This window comes from Mustela nivalis, assembly GCF_964662115.1.
Source record: "Mustela nivalis genome assembly, chromosome: 4".
Taxonomy (NCBI): Eukaryota; Metazoa; Chordata; class Mammalia; order Carnivora; family Mustelidae; genus Mustela; species Mustela nivalis.
In genome coordinates this window covers 12,808,151-12,828,189 of record NC_139023.1, presented here as the reverse complement: position 1 = coordinate 12,828,189, position 20,039 = coordinate 12,808,151, and the positions used below count along the sequence as shown (strand labels likewise).

Here is a 20,039-nt window from a genome sequence, read left to right as displayed (position 1 = left end):
TATGAAGGAGAAAGAAAAATAGCTTAATATTAGGAATGTATATTAGATCATTTGGATGGAGCTTGGTCACATCTTTGGATAATTTTAACTTTTTTAGTACCTAAAAAATACTAGTTCCTTAGAAAATGCAGACAAACCAAAAGGAAAAAGTTGAATTTTCTATAATCATACCACACTGAGGTATATATACACTAAAGTTTTACTGTATTATTTTAGACAGGTTGTTATAAATATGTATGTGCTCTATCATAATGAATTAAAGATACAGAAATGAGAATTAATGGCTATTAACATCACAAAGAAAAGCAAAAGCGTCATTACCAGTTCTTTGTGGAAGAATATAATAGTATTATGAGGGGCGCCTGGGTGGCTGAGTGGGTTAAAGCCTCTGCCTTCGGCTCGGGTCATGATCTCAGGGTCCTGGGATCGAGCCCCACATTGGGCTCTCTGCTTAGTGGGGAACCTGCTTCCCCGCCCCCCTGCCTGCCTCTGCCTACTTGTGATCTCTGTCTGTCAAATAAGTAAATATAATCTTTAAAAAAAACAGTATTATGAAATAGTGTTGTCAACGGGCACTTGGGTGGCTCAGTTGGTTAAGTGTCTGCCTTTGACTCAGGTCATGATCCTAGAGTCCTGGGATTGAGCCCCAGGTCAGGTTCCCTGTACAGCAGAGAATCTGCTTCTCCCTCTGCTCCTTCCCCTTGCTCCTGCTTACTCTCTTTAATAAATAAGTAAATCTTAAAAAAAGAGAGAAAGAGAGAGAGAGAGAGAAAAGAAAACATACCCAAAAAGACCCAAAACTGAATCTTCTCAAGGTTTTGGATCTAATTTCCTTTATAGGAAACAATACATACAAGGGGAAAATTCTTTTAACTTATGTTGCTCGAGGTGTCATATAAAGTTATATGTAAAAATACTACTTACCAATTTCCAAACCAAGACCACCCATACCACTTAAGAAAACATGGGACTTGGCCATCTTCTGCATTGCTGTGTCTCCAAGAACGTACCTCTGTCGACTATAGGTAAAACAATAAAAAACAATAAATTATTTCACCAAAACTACATATCCTTTAAAGATGTTTGTAAATGAACAGCATAGCAACTAGATCCTGCCACAGACATGGTTTGGATCACAGTATTTGATATTTCTAAATTAACTGCCAAATATATGACATATTTTGAAAAAAACTAAAGATCTGGCCCATCTTCTCTCATAGCAACAAACAGATGGAGTTGTGTTGTCCTGTTTAGACAGGGACGACTATGTGCTCTAGATTTGACGTAGTCCCCATTTTGCTCCCTTCATTTATTACCTCAGGGGCCACTACAGGCATCTGAGTATGTTATCTACCCTGTAGACCTTTCACTATAAATGGGATTTCTGAGCCAAAGATTTGGTTTCCTTCTTGGAGTTTAGGTGACATACAGCAGTTTTCTAATGTAATTTTATTTATTTTTATAAGTAATTATCTACACCCAACATTGGGCTCAAACTCCTGACCTCAAGATTAAGAGTCACATTCTTTATCAACTGAGCCAGCCAGGTGCCCCCAAACATTACTTTAAATACAAATGCTGATAAAGTATATAAGGGATCTCATTAAGCCATCCATATTAATAACCATAAGGTAGCCTCAGAATAGGTACTTTAAAAAATACATACTGGCTATTTTAAAAAGTCAGATACAGTAATAAGGGCAATAGAAAATTGACTTGAAAGAAGAGTGAAAAACTTGATGCTGTATCAAGTTTTTGAAGATAATGGACATTCCAATGGATTCTTACAACAATCACTGAAAGATGAGTTAGGTACAAGTAAGTGAATCCCTTGGTTTACAAGTACTTTTTTTGGGAATTCATAATATACATGCCGGTTTAATGTATGTTTGTTTAGTATATAGATGTTTATTTATTTATTAAAAGATTTTATTTATTTATTTGACAGAGATCACAAGTAGGCAGAGACGCAGGCAGAGAGAGAGGAGGAAGCAGGCTCCCTGCTGAGCAGAGAGCCCGATGCGGGACTCGATCCCAAGACCCTGAGATCATCACCTTAGCCGAAGGCAGAGGCTTAACCCACTGAGCCACCCAGGCGCCCCTAGATGTTTATTTAATTTCTGTATTTCAGCTATTTATATTCAATTTAAAAGCCTGAAAACGGATTTCCTGTCTAGTAAGAACAAACTTTATAAACATCATTTATATGTTATTTCCTTCCTTATTCCTTTATTTATTTATTTATCTGATGCAGTAAGAGAGAGAGAAAACAAGCAGGGGGAGTGGCAGAGGGAAAAGGAGGCTCCCCAATGAGCAGGGAGCCCAATGTGGGCTCTGGGATCAGACCTGGGCCCAAAGCAGGTGCTTACACAACTGAGCCACCCAGGCACCCCTCCTTCCTTATTCCTGCAAAATAAAACTTAGACTTTTCTTTTTAAGTCAGTATTAACCATTTCTGTTTCAGAAAGCCAAACCAATCACTTTTTCATCAAATACTTGCTGATTATCTACTATGATATGTATGGAATTGTGTATGATACAGTCTTGCCACTCTTATTTGTGTAATTCTAGGCAATATATTTAAGTATTGTCTGTTTTGGAACTTTATATAAATGGGATCATTTTGAATATTCTGTGCCATGCCTCTTTTGAATGATATTGTATTTATGAGATTTACTTATTATCAGTGCACATGGCTACTGATTTTCAGTTTTATTTTATTGTATTGTACTAATCTACTGCAATAACATAATTTATTCTATAGTTTTGTGGAATGACTTTTTTTTTAAGTTTATTTATTTACTTAGTAATCTCTATTCCCAATGTGGTCCTCAGACTTAAAACCCTGAGATAAAGAGTCACATACTCTCCTGGCTGAGCCAGCCAGGCACCCCTGTTATTCTATATTTTTGGACAGTTACTTATAGTGAGACTATCAGCATTCTTAGATATGTCTAGTGATACACATGTGTACACAGCCATTTCTACAGAGATACAGACAGACAGACAGATATCATTATATATCTAGGAGAGGAAATGCAGGGATAACTTTATTAGATAATGCCATACTGTTTATCTGAAGTGTACCAAACAACTCTCCTCCTGCAGTGTATCAAAGTCCCTGTAGTTTCACATCCTTAACATGTAGGAAAAAGTTAACAGTAGATCTGATCATTAGCCTATTGACAAGGCTAGCCCTTGGCTGGTGTCTTCTATTTTATTTTGTCCTAATTTCCTGAAATAAAAACTTATTAGTTTTTAGGTTTTCTTTTCTAAAATACACACGTAAAACTTGAACTGATCTTAAACAGCATCCCAAGTTTTGACACATAATACTTCCTTATTTTCCACTTTTAATTACGATTCTTTTCTAACTTTTGGGTTAATGTGAAGTGTATTTTAAACTTGTAATTTCATGGGGAATATTCTAGCTACCTTTGTGTTAAGTTCTAGCCTAAATGCATTGTGAATAGATATCACAATCCTATATGATCTCATTTTTTAGTATTTGAAATCCTGCAAATTTTGCAAATGTGCTCTTGAACAGAATGTACTCAACAACTGGTCACGATACAACATTCTTTATATACACTGTTACATTAATTTTAATATCCCTGTTGATGAATTCTATTCCCATTCTGATTTTTTTTGCCTGCTTGTTCTCTTGATTACTAAAAACACTTAAACTCCTCCTCCAATATAACAGTAAATTTGTCTATTCTTGTATATTAGTACCTCAACAGTGCTGACATGTAAGCAAACTGCTAACACTGAGTATTTATTCTGCACCACATTGTTTTAGGTTTTCACTTGTATTAACTTATTTAATCCTCACTAAATTCTACAAGTTCTATTATTTTTCCATTTTTACAGATAGGAAAACTTGAGCAGAGAGAAATTAATTAATTTACAAACAGTGGAAATAAGACTCAATTCAAGCAGTCTGGTCTTAGCATCCATACTTTACCTTTTGTTTTTTTTTTTTTTAATTTTATTTATTTATTTGAGAGAGAGAGAGAGCACAAGCAGGGGGAGTCGAAGAGGGAGAAACAGGCTCCCTGCTGTAAAGGGAGGCGGATGTGGACTTGATCACAAGACACTGGGATCATCCACTCTCACCCACTCTGCTACAGTGTAGATTAAGAAAGTCAAATCATTCCAATAAGGTTTACTGGAGGAATAATTAAAAAAAAAAAATCAGTTCCCTAACTCTTCCTAATCCAGATTTGTATACATCAAAGGCAACCACTCTCAATTCTTTAAGTTGTGTCTTCTAAAAAAGTTAGCCCCCTTTTTTCCCCAGTAATATGTTTACACTTTTATTTCATAGTCTTCAGTTTTATATATAGCCTATTAACTTTCTACTAACACGAATAATATTTTTGAAATACAAATCTGGTCAAATCATTCTTCTGCTTTAAAAACTTGAATGGTTTCCTATTTCCCTTATGATAAAGTCTAGATTGTGACAGTAGTCACAAGGCTGTTCATAAGCTAGTCTCTGCTTGTCTCTCTGGTCTCATCTTTTGTCACTCCTCCATCAAACTCCATGTTCTAGGTGGGCTAAAGGTTTTCAGTTCTCCAAACGTGGTATGTTGTCTTTGGCCATGAGACATTTTTTTCTGGAGTATCCCTCTCCCTCAATATTTTCTGCCTGAAAAACTTCTGCTTATCCTCCAGTCTTGGCTTATATATTACTTTCCCTCTTGACATGTCTCCAGACACCTAAATTTACTCAAGACAGTGCTGGATCATCTTTTATGTGCATTCATAACATCCTACATTCCAGCTATTACAACATTAATCACAGTGTATTTTGCTACTTGTCTACTATTCCTAGGAGACTGCAGATTCCTTAAGGCAGGGCCTTTCCTTTATTTACTACTGTATTCTCAGCGGATTAACAGGGCCTGGCACATTATAAACACACACAAAAACAATTTGTTAAAAATTGGCACATAAGAACAAAAACATGTTTACGTTCTACCTGGCAGAGGACTTGAGTCCTTTTTCTCCTATTCAGAGTCAGAGGAACTAGGTTAAAAAAACGTTTTTCATCTCAGACTTGTTCCCATGAATTATTTTGAAGATTACTTCAGTAAATAATGAATAGCCATGACACAAATTTGGTTATAAATGACAAAGAACTTACAGACAAAAGGATAAAACAAAGATAAATGAATCAAAGTTTTCCAAAGAATCATAAAATCTCAGACAGATTCTCAGCAGCTACCTAAATTATCTACCTTTTTAATGTCTGACCACCAAGGGGAAGGGTACTAAGTACCTACTTTGTGTTAGGCAATGTCAGGTACTTTGAAATTGACACACTTAAATCCTACAAAGTTCATTTTGTTAGTAAGTAGTAGAGATGGGATTTAAAGAGCCTAGACTGTAACCTCAAGTCCAGCACTATTTTATTACAGTTTACTCTATTAAGCGGATACTCAAAATATTAGTGGAGTATTCAGTGGAAAGAAATTACCAAGTTATCTACTCTGCTTTTAGAGAGCCCTATTCATTAAAGATTCTCTCTTTCATGAAAGTGTGGTATCTCCCTACAGTTTTCACCCACTAGTCCTAATTTTACCTCCTTGGGACCATAGAAAATTGTCTAATCTCTCTTCAATGTGACAGCCCTCCAAACATTTGAAGATGGTATTCAGGTTCCAGAATCTTCTTTCTCCAGACTAAATATCTCCAGTTCCTTAAACATTCCAAACATAACATCATTTTGAGGCCCCTCAACACACTAATCACTTTCTTCTGGATGGATTTCAATTATTTTTGTCATGTACTCATAAATTCATTAAAATATCTATCTCTAACCAGGCACTGGCACTCTGTGGAGACCTTAACAACAACATCAAATGGGTACTATGAGGATTAAATTAAGTAAGAAAAAATATATGGAATACTTAGCAGAATGCCTGTGACATGTTATTGACAGAGAAAGATAAATAATCAAATAATTCTTTATCAAGTACTATATACAAAAGTACTAGAAACTAAGGGAATCTGAAATACAGAACAGGGAGTAATTATCTCTATCATTGGAGATCATGGAAAGCTTCACAAATGAGTTTCATCCAACTCAAACTCTGAAGACTTAATAGGAGTTAAAAAATAATCAAAAAAGGAAAAGCATTCTGTAACAGGAAAAAGAAAATCATCGAAAAGAAAGGCATGTAAGAGATACATAATAAATATAATAATATGTTTACATCTAGTCATGGTGAATTAACAGGCCAGATTTATCCTCTGCCTACCTTAAACAATTGGAAACTGGACAATATAAATAAACAACAGACTTCTGACACAGAGAATAGGCATCTCAGGACAGTAATCTCGAAAAAAAAACAAATGAGGTGAACCCTTTATGAATGCACTAGCTACTTCCTTTTCAGACTGCAGTGGAGAAGGAGAGCCCAAATAGAATTTGGTGGTCTCCCTGAATTGAAGAGATAGGGCTGTGAATTCAAGAATGCTAAAATTTGAAAGCAGAGAGATGCACAGATAGAGCACCAGAGATTTGTAAGGGTTCTTCTTGAGTCTTTAGCTGAATAAGATCAGCAAGTGCATATGAAGAAACAACATCAAGCTGGGGAAAGAACAACCTGAGAGGGGCTGGTGAAACAATGATGGTTATTTAAATAGGGCCAGAAATAGTCTGTGTTCCTCTCCACCCAAGTGGAAAATGTGAATACTCAGAAGGATATATCGATAGTGGGCAAAAAATTAGCCTCAGACTTAGGTCTCCTCTAATCTTGCCTAACAAAGCTTAAAAAGCAAACTTTGAAAAAACTAAAACTGTTTTCAAGTGATTTAACTGGGTCTCTCAACAAAGCTTAAGAATTTAGAGGAATTCAAAATGATGCAGTACCCAAAAAGGTAAAAAAAGATAAAAATTCACAATTGCGGACATATATGAAAAAGGTTTTCAAAAAGGTAGAGAGATAAAATTTATAATGAACAGAAAAATTCACAATAGAACAGACTTAGGAATGATACAGATAACAGAATTTATAGACAAATATGTTGAAATAATTATAAATATAATCATAATTATAAATATAATCCATATGCTCAAGAAGGTAGAGGGAAGCATGAGCAGCAAAACTTCTAAAGATAAAAGCCATAATATCTAAGATAAAAAAAAATACTGGATGGAATTAATAGACTCAACTCTGCAGAAGTGAACTTGAAGATACAGGAACAGAAGCCTTCCAAAATTAAACACAGAGATTGACTAAAACCCCAAAAAGCCCAGAGCATAAATGAGTTGTGGAACAACAATTAGAGTCCTTGAAAGAGATTGGAGAAAAAGAGAGATAAAAATATATTTAAAGGTCTAATGGCTAGAATTTTTCCAGGAACACAATCAACTCACACACCATAATGTGAACAAATCCAAGAATAAGAAATATGAAGGGAACTATACCAAGGCATATTGTAATTGTTTAAACCAGGATAAAGAGATAGTATTAAAAGCAATCAGAGAAAATAGGGCACATTATTCACCTAAGAAAAGATAAGAATGACAGCTGACTTTCTTCCAGGAAGTACTACAGATCAGTAATAGTGGCCCAGCATTTTAAAAGCACTGAAGGGAAAAAACTGTCAATGTGGAATTCTATACTCAATTTCAAAAAAGAAAGTAAAGAGTTTTTTAGACATACAAAAACTGAAAGAATTCATTGCTGACGGACCTTCACAATAAGAAATGTTACACTGAATCTTCAGGGAGATGAAAAATGATACTAGGTAGAAATCTTAACTTGCACAAAGGAATAGAGAATACCAGAAATGACAAATATGTGAATAAATACAAAACACTTTCTTGTTATTTAAAAATTCTCTTTTAAAGACAGTTGACTATTTAAGCCCAGAACAATAACGAATTACAAATTTGTAACATATACAGCAGTAAAATGTAAGACAACAATAAATGAAATCCTGGGACAGGAGCAATAGAAGTATATTGTTGTAATATCCCTATAACATATACGAAGTGACAAATTATTTTAATATATTAACAATATATGGTACATACCATAAAACAATCACAAAACAAGGCAGAAGTATAGTAATATGCCAACAAAGGAGATGAAATATAATGATAAAAAATGCTCTACTATTAAAAAAAACACAGAAAAAAATGGAAAACTAGTAAGAAATGACAATTAGAAAGAAAAATCAGGGTTTCACATTTAATGTAAATGGTCTAAACACTCCAATTAAAAGGCAAAGATTCTTAGCCTGAAGAAAAAGAAAAACCCAACTATATTCTATTTATAAGTAGCCAAATTTAAATACACAAGTAGGAATAAATGAGTATAAAAAGATAAACCATGCTACCAATAACCAAGAGAAAACTGGTTGAGTTTTAATAGAGTGGCTCTATTAATATCAGACAAATAGATTTCAGAACCAAGAAAACTACCAGGATAAAGAGGGCCATATCAAAATGATAAAGGATCAATACATCTTGAGGACACAACAATTCTAAAAGTTTATGCATTAATAACAGAGGCTCAAACTATACAAAGCAAAAACTGATAGAACTGAAAAGAGAAACGTTCAAATACAAAATGAAAGACAATATGCCTTTCTCAATTGGTATAAAGAGTGGCAGAAAATCAGTTATGATCTAGAATATCCGAAAAACACTATCAATCAATTTGACATTGAAATGACAATCCAGTAAACAACAGAACACACATTCTTTTCAAATGCACATAGAACAATGGCAAGATAACCCATATTCTACAGCAAAACACTAAAAAAAAAAGCTGTCATGCAAAGCTTATCTACAGATACCAACAAACTGAATTAGAGATTAACAACAGCAAGGTCTCTAAAAAAATCTCTCAGTACCTGGAAACCAAATAATACACTTCTAAATGACCTACAAGGGGAGATGGAGAGGAGAAGGGAATTGAGGGAAATTGGAAGGGGAGATGAACCATGAGAGACTATGGACTCTGAAAAACAATCTGAGGGTTTTGAAGGGGGAGAGGGTGGGAGGTTGGGGGAACCAGGTGGTGGGTATTAGAGAGGGCACAGATTGCATGGAGCACTGGGCGTGGTGCAAAAACAATGAATATTGTTACGCTGAAAAGAAATTAAAAAAAAAAAAAAAAAGACCTACAAGTTAAAAAAAAAAAAAAGATTATAGCTTTCTGAACTAAATGAAAATGGAGACATATCTGTGAGACACATACAATGCAGTGTTTAGAGGGACATTTTTAGCATGAAATGGACATATTACTAAAGAATAAAGGTCTCAAAAATTGATTATCTCAACTTTCACTTTAAGAAATTAGAAAAAGAACATCACACCAGCAACAGAAAGGATAAAAAGTATTATGATCATTTCAATAGATGTAGAACAAGCATCTCGCAAAGTATAATAGCCATTCATGATTAAAACCCTCAACAAAGTAGGTTTAGAGGGGTACATATCTCAACATAATAGAGATCTTATCTGAAAAATCCACAGTGAACATCATATATGATGCGAAAACACTGAGAGCTTTTCCCCTAAGGTCAGGAATAAGACAAAGATGTCCATTCTCACCACTTTTATTCAAACACAGTACTAAAAGTGCTAGCCACAGCAATCAAAGAAGTATGAAGTAAAGAAGTAAGAAGTAAAACTTCAACTATTTGCAGATGATATGATACTATATATAGAAAACACTGAAGACTCCACCAAAACACTAGAACTAATATATGAATTCGGTAAAGTTCCAGGATACAAAATCAACATACAGAAATTGCTGCATTTCTATACACTAATAATCAAGCAGCAAAAAGAGAAATTAAGAAAAAAATCCCATTTACAATTGCAACAAGAATAATAAAACATCGAGGAACAAACTCAACCAAAGAAGTGAAAGACCTGTAAACTGACAAGTATAAAACACTGATGTAATAAACTGAAATTAAAGACATTTCATGCTCATGAACTGAAAGAACAAATACTATTAAAATGTCTATACTACTAAAGCAATCTACAGATTTAGAGTCCCTATCAAAATACCAACAGCATTTCTCACAGAACTACAACAAGCAATTCTAAAATTTGTATGGAACCACAAAAGATCCTCAATAGCCAAAGCAATCTTGAAAAGAAAATCAAAACTGGAGGTATCACAACCAGACTTCAAGTTATATTAAAAAGCTGTAGTAATCAAAACTATATGGCATTGGCACAAAAATTAAAACAGAAAAGAAAGCCTAGAAATGAACTCATAATTATATGGTCAATTAATTTTCAACAAAGGAGACAAGAATATCCAATGAAAAAAAGTCTCTTCAACAAATGGTGTTGGGAAAACTGGACAGCAACATGCAAAAGAATGAAACTGGACCACTTTCTAATACCAAACACAAAAATAAATTCAAAATGGATAAAAGACCTAAATGTGAAACCTGAAACCATAAAAATCCTAGAAGAGAGTACAGGCAATAATGTCTTCTTTGACACTGGCCATAGGAACATTTTTCCAGATATGTTTCCCAAGGCAAGGGATATAAAAGCAAACATAAACTATTGGAACTACAACAAAAAGCTTCTGCACAGTGAAGAAAATAGTCAACGAAACTAAAAAGCAACCTACTGAGTGGGACAAAATTATTTGTAAATGACATATCTAATAAAAGGCTGGTATAAAAAAATACATAAAGAACTTATAAAACTCAACACCCCAAAACCCTCAAATACTCCAATTTAAAAATGGGCAGAGGACATGAACAAACTTTTCTCCAAAGACAACATAAAGATGGTTGACACATGAAAAGATACTTAACATCACTCATCATCAGGGAAGTGCAAACCAACCACAATGAGATATCACCTGTCAGAATAGCTAAAATCAAAAACACAGGAAACAACAGATGTTGGTGAGGATGTGGAGAAAAAGGAACCCTCATGCACTGTTTGTGGGAATGCAAGTTGGTGCAACCACTGTGGAAAACAGTATGGAGGTTCCTTAGAAAGCTAAAAATATAACTGTTCTACTATTCACTAATCAAACTACTGTTTACCCAAAAAATACAAAACACTAATTCATCACTAATTCATCATTCATCACGCACCTCTGTTTCTTGCAGCATTATTTACTATAGGCAAATTATGGAAGTAGCCTAATTGTTCATTTATAGATGAATGGATAAAGAAGATGTGGTACATATATAAAATGGGGTACCATTCAGCCACAAAAAAGAATGAAATCATGATATTTCCTACAACATGGATGAAGCGAGAGAGTATAAGGTCAAGCAGAGTAAGACAGAACAGCAAACATTGTATGACTTCACTTATGTGGAATTTTAGAAATAAAAAATTTAAAGAAAAAAAATAGAGACAAAGAAATAGACTATAGAGAACAAACTGATGGTTACCAAAGGGAGGGTCTGTGGCGGGGAGGGAATAGGTGAAAAAGGTGATAGCGATTAAAGAGTATACTTAACCAGATAAGCACTGAATAATGTATACAATTGCTGAATCATCGTACTTTACACCTGAAACTAATATAATACTGTATGTTAATTATACTGGAATTTAAATAAAAAACTTAACTAAAAAAGAAATTAGAAAAAGAAAAGCAAATTAATATCAAAGTCAACCAAAGAAAAATCCCAAAAAGAACAGAAATCACAGAGATACAAAACAGAAAAATAATATGGAAAATCAATTAAACTAAAAGCTGGTTCTTTGAGAATAAAATAAAATCAATAAACCTCTAGCCAGAATGATCAGGAAAAAAAAATGATCAGTAATAGAAATGAGTGAAGGAACATCATTTCAGATTCTATAGACATTAAAAAGGGTATTCACAGAAAATTAAAAACAATTTTATGCCTCTAAATTCAACCACTGAGATACAAACATATTCTCCAAAAAAGACAAACTCTCAAAGCTCACTCAAAAAAGAAAGGCAGCTGATTCTTAAACAATGTTAGGGTTAGGGACTGGTACCAACCCTCCACACAGTCAAAACCCTGTGCACACCTTCTGACTCACAAAAACTTAACTAGTAATAGCCTATTGTAGACTGGAAGCTTTACCAGTAACAAAAACAGTCAATTAACATGTTTTGTATGTTCTGTGTACTGGATACCATATTCTTATAATGAAGTAAGCTACAGGAAATGTTATTTAAAAAATCATACAATGAAAATACATTTACAGTACTGTAAATTATCATCTGTTTATAAGATGAATCACCTGTCAGTACCTATATCAATGTTGTCTTATTGTCTTACATGATACAAAACACTGTAGATGTTATATGTATTATTATTATTTGTCATCAAAAATAAAAAGATAACGTGAAAACAAGCCATATTTATTTATAGGTTTAACGATCCATACTAAAAACAAAGCAGCAGCAATAGGATTGCTTTTGGTAGCCTAGCAAAAACAATTCAATTGCTTCATGGTAGCGTAGCTTACATACTAATGAGTAAATCCTTACAAAATTTTTATGGCATATATTACTGTAGCCATACATCTAGACAGTACTGGAAACATCATTACATTTTCTAAAAAACCCACTTACTTGTAATTAGAAAGCTGATAAGCAGTTTCTCAATGATGAGAGAAAGGGGGTCATACTGTAGAGTAATGCAATTCTTTGAAAGCAAAGATATGAAACACTAAGATATTAATTTTGTATTACATATTCATCTTAGGCCTATTTAAGGACAGGCTATCCACTTCTATTAGTTTTGCATATGATGTTCTACACAATGAATACTTGATGTCATGATACAAAAATGTCTCATACAGTTCCCTCTGTACAGTTATTAGTTTTTCATATGAAGATACATATACAACTATCAGCTTATTAACCGTGCAGCAGTTTGATCATTTACTACTCATTAAGTGGAAACAGATCATAAGGGTCTTCATTCTCATTGTCTTACTGAACAGGAGGAGAAGGAAGAAGAGGGGTAGTCTTGCTGTCTCAGGGTAGCAAAGGTGGAAAAAGTAGAGGGGGAAGGGTAGGCAGGAGATACAAGCACATTCAGTGTAGCTTTATGGAAATACATCATGATCTGTTTTTTGCTTTTTCATTTCTCTAAATGTGTTTTGATATGGTACCAATCCTTCTCCTACAATTTGCTTTAGTTTCAGTGCTGGTATCCCAGAAGGGTCTGTGTCATGAAAAAAGTCAAACACAGTCTTGAATAATCAAAACTCTTCTGCCAGATTGTCAAATGTCAATTTGTTTTCTGGCAGTGTTTCTTCTACATCTTCTTCCACATCGCTTGGCACTGTTTTGGAAGTACTAATTTCCATCAAGTCATTTTCTGTTAATTCCTCTGGTATGGTGTCTATTAACTCTTGAATTTCTCCAAAATCTGTACCTTAAAACCCGTCCCCTGCCCCCCCCCTTTTTAACCATATCTACAATTTCTTTACTAATTTCCTTGATTCACTCTATCGTAAATACTGTGAAGTCATGCACAACATCTACACAGTTTTCTCCAGCAGTAATTTATTGTTCTGGGCCTGAATGCCTTCCTGGCATTTTCTAGAATAACAGTATCTTCAATGGTGTAATCCTTCCCAAGATGTTCTGTTGGGTTTCTACCCCATGGCATTAATAATCCTTTCAATAAAGTACCATTTGTAATGAGCTTTAAAAGTCCAATGTAAAGCCCCAATCTAAAGGCTGAATTACAGACGTTATACTTTGGGGACAAGTAGACCACTTTGATACCTTTCATACTGAACTCATAGGGTTCTGGGTGGCCAACGGCATTGTCCAATATCAAAAGTATTTTAAAAGACAATCCCTTACGCAAGGTACTTCCTAATTTCAGAGACAAAACTCTGATGGAATCAATTCAGAATAAAAAGTTGAACTGTCCAGGCATTCTTGTTGTATAACCAAAAGACTAGTGGCTGGTGTTTACTTTTTATCTTTAAGGCTCAAGGACAGGGGTGGGAAGGTAGGGTGGTGGGGTTAGCAGCTTTATAGGTAAGGGCAGTGCTAATCAAAAACCCAACTGCATTTGCATAAAACAGTTGAGTTAGCCCATCCCTTCCTGCCTTAAATCCTCTTGCTTCTCTTCCTTACTAATAAATGTTCTTTGTGGCATTATTTTTTTCCATAATAGGATACTTTCATCCGCATTAATCTGTTCAGGTATTCTTTCTCCATAATGATTTTCTGAAAGGCATCTGGAACTCAACTGCTGCCTGTTGTTGACATTTTTAAGCCAAGTCTCTTCCTAAATTATCAAACCATCCTTTGCTGGCATTAAGTTCTCCAGCTTTAGCTTCTTTTGCATTAAGTTGTCTTATAAGACTTCGCTTTTTCTCAAATCGTATTAGAGTGTATCAGCATGTTTTTCTTAAAGCAACTCTCATACCCACATAAAAGCTGCATTTTCAATGCAAGATATAAAGGAATTTTGCAAAAACTGCAAGGTTTTTGTGTCTGTTGATGGAGCATAAGCTTCAGCTTCCCTTCCCTTCCTCTCTTTCTCCCCCTCCCTCTTCTTCCTTTTTAAACAGTGCTTCTTATGCTGCGTTTATTTATCTTGAAATGGCAGGCAACCACAGCTGCAGACCTCAATCTATGGTACATACCAGGTAACTCAACTTTTTCTGTATTGTCATGATTTTTCTCTACTTCTAGGGAGTGCTTCCAGCATCATTAGTGATACCCTCTATGGGATTCATAGTGGTATTCAAGGTCTGCAGAATTCCACTAAACACAATGAAAAATTGTGTGAGATCACTTTTTACTGAGATACACAATTTACTAAAGAGAGAAACTGCTCACACTAAGATGATTAGCATCACATGGTGTTCTAAGGGAATACTCGTCAACACTTCAGCTTACCACAATAGCAACAGGAGGTGGCTACAGAATTATTACACTAATATATGCACTACAGTTAATTTTATAGTTAAGATTTTTAAGTTTTTATTTTAATTCCCACTAGTTAACATACAGTATTATATTATGTAGTTATGATTTAATACTGCATTTTTATGTTGGCTTACTTTTCTCCTGACTATAAATGACACAGTGAGCGTCAGTTTTTTTTTTTTTTTAAAGATTTTATTTATTTATTTGACAGACAGAGATCACAAGTAGGCAGAGAGGAAGACAGAGAGAGAGAGAGAGAGAGAGGGGAAAGCAGGCTCCCTGCTGAGCAGAGAGCCCAGCGAGGGACTTGATCCCAGGACCCTGGGATCAGGACCTGAGCCAAAGGCAGAGGCCTTAACCCACTGAGCCACCCAGGTGCCCCTGTGTGTAAGTTTTGATAAATTTGTTAAATAATAGATTAGTGTGTATTTTATGGTATTAAATGATAAAACAGACTAGTTTCTACATATATTTTATACATTCCTGATATACCTTTTTGTAATTTTTAAGTATTTCTAGGCTGTGTAGTTTGAATTTTTTCAAATTGTTGCAAATTTATAAAAAAATTTCCAATATATCTCCTGAAAAAAATCCACATAGACCTGAGCAGTTTAAACCTATGCTAAGGGTCAATTATATATTAACTGAATGTTACCATGTTTATTAGGTGTTAAATTTGTAGTTAAAAACCTTCCCACAAAAAACCCCTCCAAACTTCATTATTATTTCTACCAAAAATTTAAGAAAGAAATAACACCAATTCTATACACTTTCCTGAAATTTGAAGAAATACTCAGCTCATTCTATGAGATTAGCATCACCCTATATCAAACACATAATCACTGCACTAAAAAAATACTCTACAACAATATCCCTCACATACACAGATGCAAAAATTCTTTTTTTACCCATTTTTTAAGGTCAACTAATTAACATATAGAGTATTATTAGTTTCAGAGGTAGAGTTCAGTGATTCATCAGTCTTATAAAACCAGAAGCAAAACTTAACAGAGTTTTTATACATATTGTAAACGCACATCATGACCAAATGGGTTTTATCCTAGAATTCGAATGCAAGGGCCATATAATAATCTAAAAGCCATCATTATAATTCACTACATTAAAAGACTAAAAGAAAATCCATATGATCACCTCAATAAATGAAGAAAAAGTGTTTGACAAACTCAATATCCATTTCTAACTTAAAAAAAAAAAAACACAAACCACAAACCCAAAACAAAACTCTAAGCACACTAGTAACAGAAGGAAATTTCCTCAGCCCAATAAAGGGCATCTATGAAAAACCGACAGCTAACAATATACTCCACCATGGAAGAATGAATGTTTTCCGTATGTACACCAGGAACAAAGTAAGGCTATCCACCTTTATCACTTCCGCTAAACATTGTATTGGAAGTTCCAATCAGTGTGATTAAGACAAGGAAACAAAATGCATCTAGAATGGAAAGGAGTTAGTAAAACTTCTTTATTTTCAAACAGGACCGTTATAAAATCCTATGGTGTTTACAAAAAAATTTACCAGAACTAGTAAGTTTAGCAAGCTTGCTGGATAAGAATATTATTCAAAAATCAATTGAGCTTGAATTTAAGAATACATGGTAATTGAAATTTAAAAATGACCATTTACAATAGTAGAAAACTGCAAATTACCAAGGGACAAATCTGATAAAAGCTGTGCAAGATCTCCACACTGGTAATTATATAACACTACAAGAAAAGACTAAAGAAAGAAACAGACAGACGTACCATGTTTATTAATGGATCTTGAAATTCAATATTGTCAAAATGTCTATATTCCCAAAACTGAACTAGAGATTCAACACAAACTCAAACAAAATTCCAGTAGGATTTTTTTTTTAAAGAATCGACAAGCTGATTCTAAAATGTATGTGGAAATTCCAAGGACATAGAAGACTGAAACCAACTCTGCAAAAGAAGATCAAAGTTGGAGGAATAACACTCCTAGAGTCCAAGATTTATGACAGGGTTACGGTAAGCAAGGCAGTGTGATGTTGTAAAGTGAAACATTCAGATTACTGAAAAAGAAGATCCCAGAAATAACTCAACAGATACATACTCTATTAAATTCTGCCAAAGACAGATACCCAGGGAATTCAAAGAGAATGGATAATCTTCAAATGGGGTGCTAAAACATTAGTGCTATATGGAAAAAAAATAAACTCTGATATTCAGCTCACATTATATAAAAATTAACTTAAAATGAATCATACACAAGTTTAAGAGTCAATATTATGAAGCTTCAAGAACAGAACATCAGAGAAAATCTTTAAGTCTTGCAAACATTTAAAAAATAGGACAAAAAACATCAGTTGTGTCTGATCAGAATTAAAAATTTTGCTCTGCCAAAGACATTTATGAAAAGTAAAACAAGCCACAAACTAGGAGAAAACATATGCAACCATATCTATAACAAAGGACATACATAAAGAACTCATTAAGACAAGCTAATAAAAGAGAAAAGATTTAGAGATATTTCCCTAAATATAGGTAGCAAATAGTCTCATGAAAAGATGTCCATGATCATTAGTCATTATGGAAACACAAATGTAAAATAAATATATATATATATATTTGTATTATATTCACTGTATAATATTATACAAATATAATACTACGATACACATACTAGAATGCCTAAAATTAAAAAAGATTTGACTATTTCAGGTGGTGAATAAACATGTGGGCTAACTCAAACTTTCATACACTACTGGTACAAAGGTAAAATGGCATAACTGCTTTGGAAAACAGCTTGGCATTTCTTAAAAAGTTAAAAATACACTTTTAAAAAAAAATAATGATTTTATTTATTTGACAGAGATCACAAGTAGAGAGAGAGAGAGGAAGGAGTGCCTAGCAGAGAGCCCGATGCGGGACTCGATCCCAGGACCCTGAGATCATGACCTGAGCTGAAGGCAGAGGCTTAACCCACTGAGCCACCCAGTCAGCCCCCAAAAGTTAAAAATACACTTACCATACATCCCAGACATTTACTTCTAGGTATTTATTAAAGAGTAAATGAAAACACACGTCGACCTTAAAATGCATAGAAATTCTCACAGCAACATTTGTGATAATGCAAACCTGGAAACAATCCAAATGCTTATCAGCAGTTAAGGATAATTCAAATTCAGATCTAATACCAAAGATTATCCTCTCAGCCACTGTTACGTTGTATAGAAAAGGAGACTTAAATGCATTGGCTTCACTAATGTAAATGATAGGGAACCATCTAAGCATTTTAAATAGAGAAACCAGGAGCTTTGAGGTAAATTTGAAAAATATCACTTTGAATAAAGTATGGAAGGTGGATTAAAGATTCAGTAGCTCTAAAGAGGTCATATAAGAGGCTATAAATAATAGTTCAACTGAGAGATACTGAATGCAGGGAGAGAGAACCCAAGAGTTGGAATTGAGAGTTGTTTAGAAAGAATTAAAAGGGTTTTTAAAAAACTGAATTTGGAGGATGACAAATAGGGAATAATCTAAGATGAAACCAAGGTTTCTAGTTTAGGTTACACAGTAGATTTGGTAGCATTTAATTAAGTTTGGGAATGGGAAGTGGGAAGAAGGAAAAGGGATCCAATGGTGTTGAGTGCTCTTAAAGAAAAGACAATGAGGTGTTAAAGTATAAACTGTGTTTGGGAGGAAAACAATCTGGTAAGGCCAGTATAGTTAGAGGTAGAGGAAAGTTGGGGCTAATACATGGTATTGGCAAAACTGGAATTTTACATGTGAAAGATGAAACTGGACCTTTACCTTATACCATATACAAAATCAATACAAAATGGGTTAAGGACTTAAATTTAAGTGCCAAACTAGAAAACTTATGAAGAAAACATAAGAGAAAAGTTTCTTAACATTGGTCTTGGCAAGAATTTCCTGGATATGGTACCAAAAGCAGAGGCAATAAAAGCAAAAGTAGACAAGTGGGGTGACTTCAAACTAAAAAGCTTCTGCACAGCAAAAGAGACTATCGACAAAGTGAAAAGGCGAACTACAGAATGGGAGAGAATATTTACAAACCGTGTATCTGATAGGTTAATATTCGAATTATATACAGAACTACAACTCAATAGCAACCCCCCTCCAAGGAATATAATTAAAAAATGAGCAAGGACTAGAACAGACATTTCTCCAAAGACACAAATGGGCAGCAGGTATGAAAAGGTACTCTACATTACTAATTGTCAAGGAAATGCAAAACCACAATGAGATAACACCTCAAATCTGTTTGGATGGCCATTACAAAAAAAAAGCCAGAAAATAAAAAGGTAAGAATGTGGAGAAAATGGAAGCCTTGTGCACTATTGGTAAGAATGCAAAATGGTCTAGCTGCTATGGAAATAGTAAGGAAGTTCTTCAAAAAATTAAAAGTGGAACTACTTTATGATCCAGCAATACTTGATCATATATAAACTACTATATTCTGTATTTTGCACTCAAGCAAACTGCAGCCTTACTTATACGACACTGTAAATGGAGTATTTAATCTCTGGTTTATTGAAAATTATGATCATTAATCAGCCATTACAGGGTTCAGGGATATAAAAAAGTGTTATAAGAATTGTAACTGAACAATGAATAGAATTAGCCAATGCTTTTCCAAGAAGCTGACATTTGTTATCCCAAGGATATGATTGAAAGGACGTTAAGAACATCATTATTATAGAGGCGCCTGGGTGGCTCAGTGGGTTAAGCCTCTGCCTTTGGCTCAGGTCATGATCCTAGGGTCCTGGGATCGACCCCCACATGGGGCTCTCTGCTCAGCAGGGAGCCTGCTTCCTCCTCACTCTGCCTGCTTCTCTGCCTACTTGTAATCTCTGTCAAATAAATAAATAAAATCTTAAAAAATATATTTAATTGTTTCATATTAGTCACCATAAAATACATCATTAGTTTTTGATGAAGTGTTCCAAGATTCATTGTTTATGTACAACACCCAGTGCTCACGCAACACGTGCCCTCCTTAATACCCACCACCAGGTTCACCATTCTCCCACCCCCTCCCCTCTAAAACCCGCAGATTGTTTCTCAGAGTCCAGAGTCTCTCACAGTTTGTCTGGCCCTCTGATTTGCCCCAATTCACTCTTCCTTTCCTTC

The 20,039-nt window shown here is 34.4% G+C and overlaps 1 protein-coding gene across 7 annotated transcripts in view; it reads right to left on the bottom strand.

The window, feature by feature from the left end:
* Positions 1–20,039, bottom strand: part of UBA6 (ubiquitin like modifier activating enzyme 6) — an 85,004-nt gene that overhangs the window by 61,092 nt on the left and 3,873 nt on the right. For 6 of the 7 annotated variants that reach the window (XM_082726354.1, XM_082726356.1, XM_082726358.1 and 3 more), the window contains exon 3: positions 925–1,019. In XM_082726354.1, the coding sequence (XP_082582480.1) occupies positions 925–1,019 (95 nt within the window). Of the gene's footprint in view, positions 1–920; positions 1,020–20,039 lie in introns of those variants that run through there. The other variant, XM_082726360.1, reaches the window with a different exon arrangement.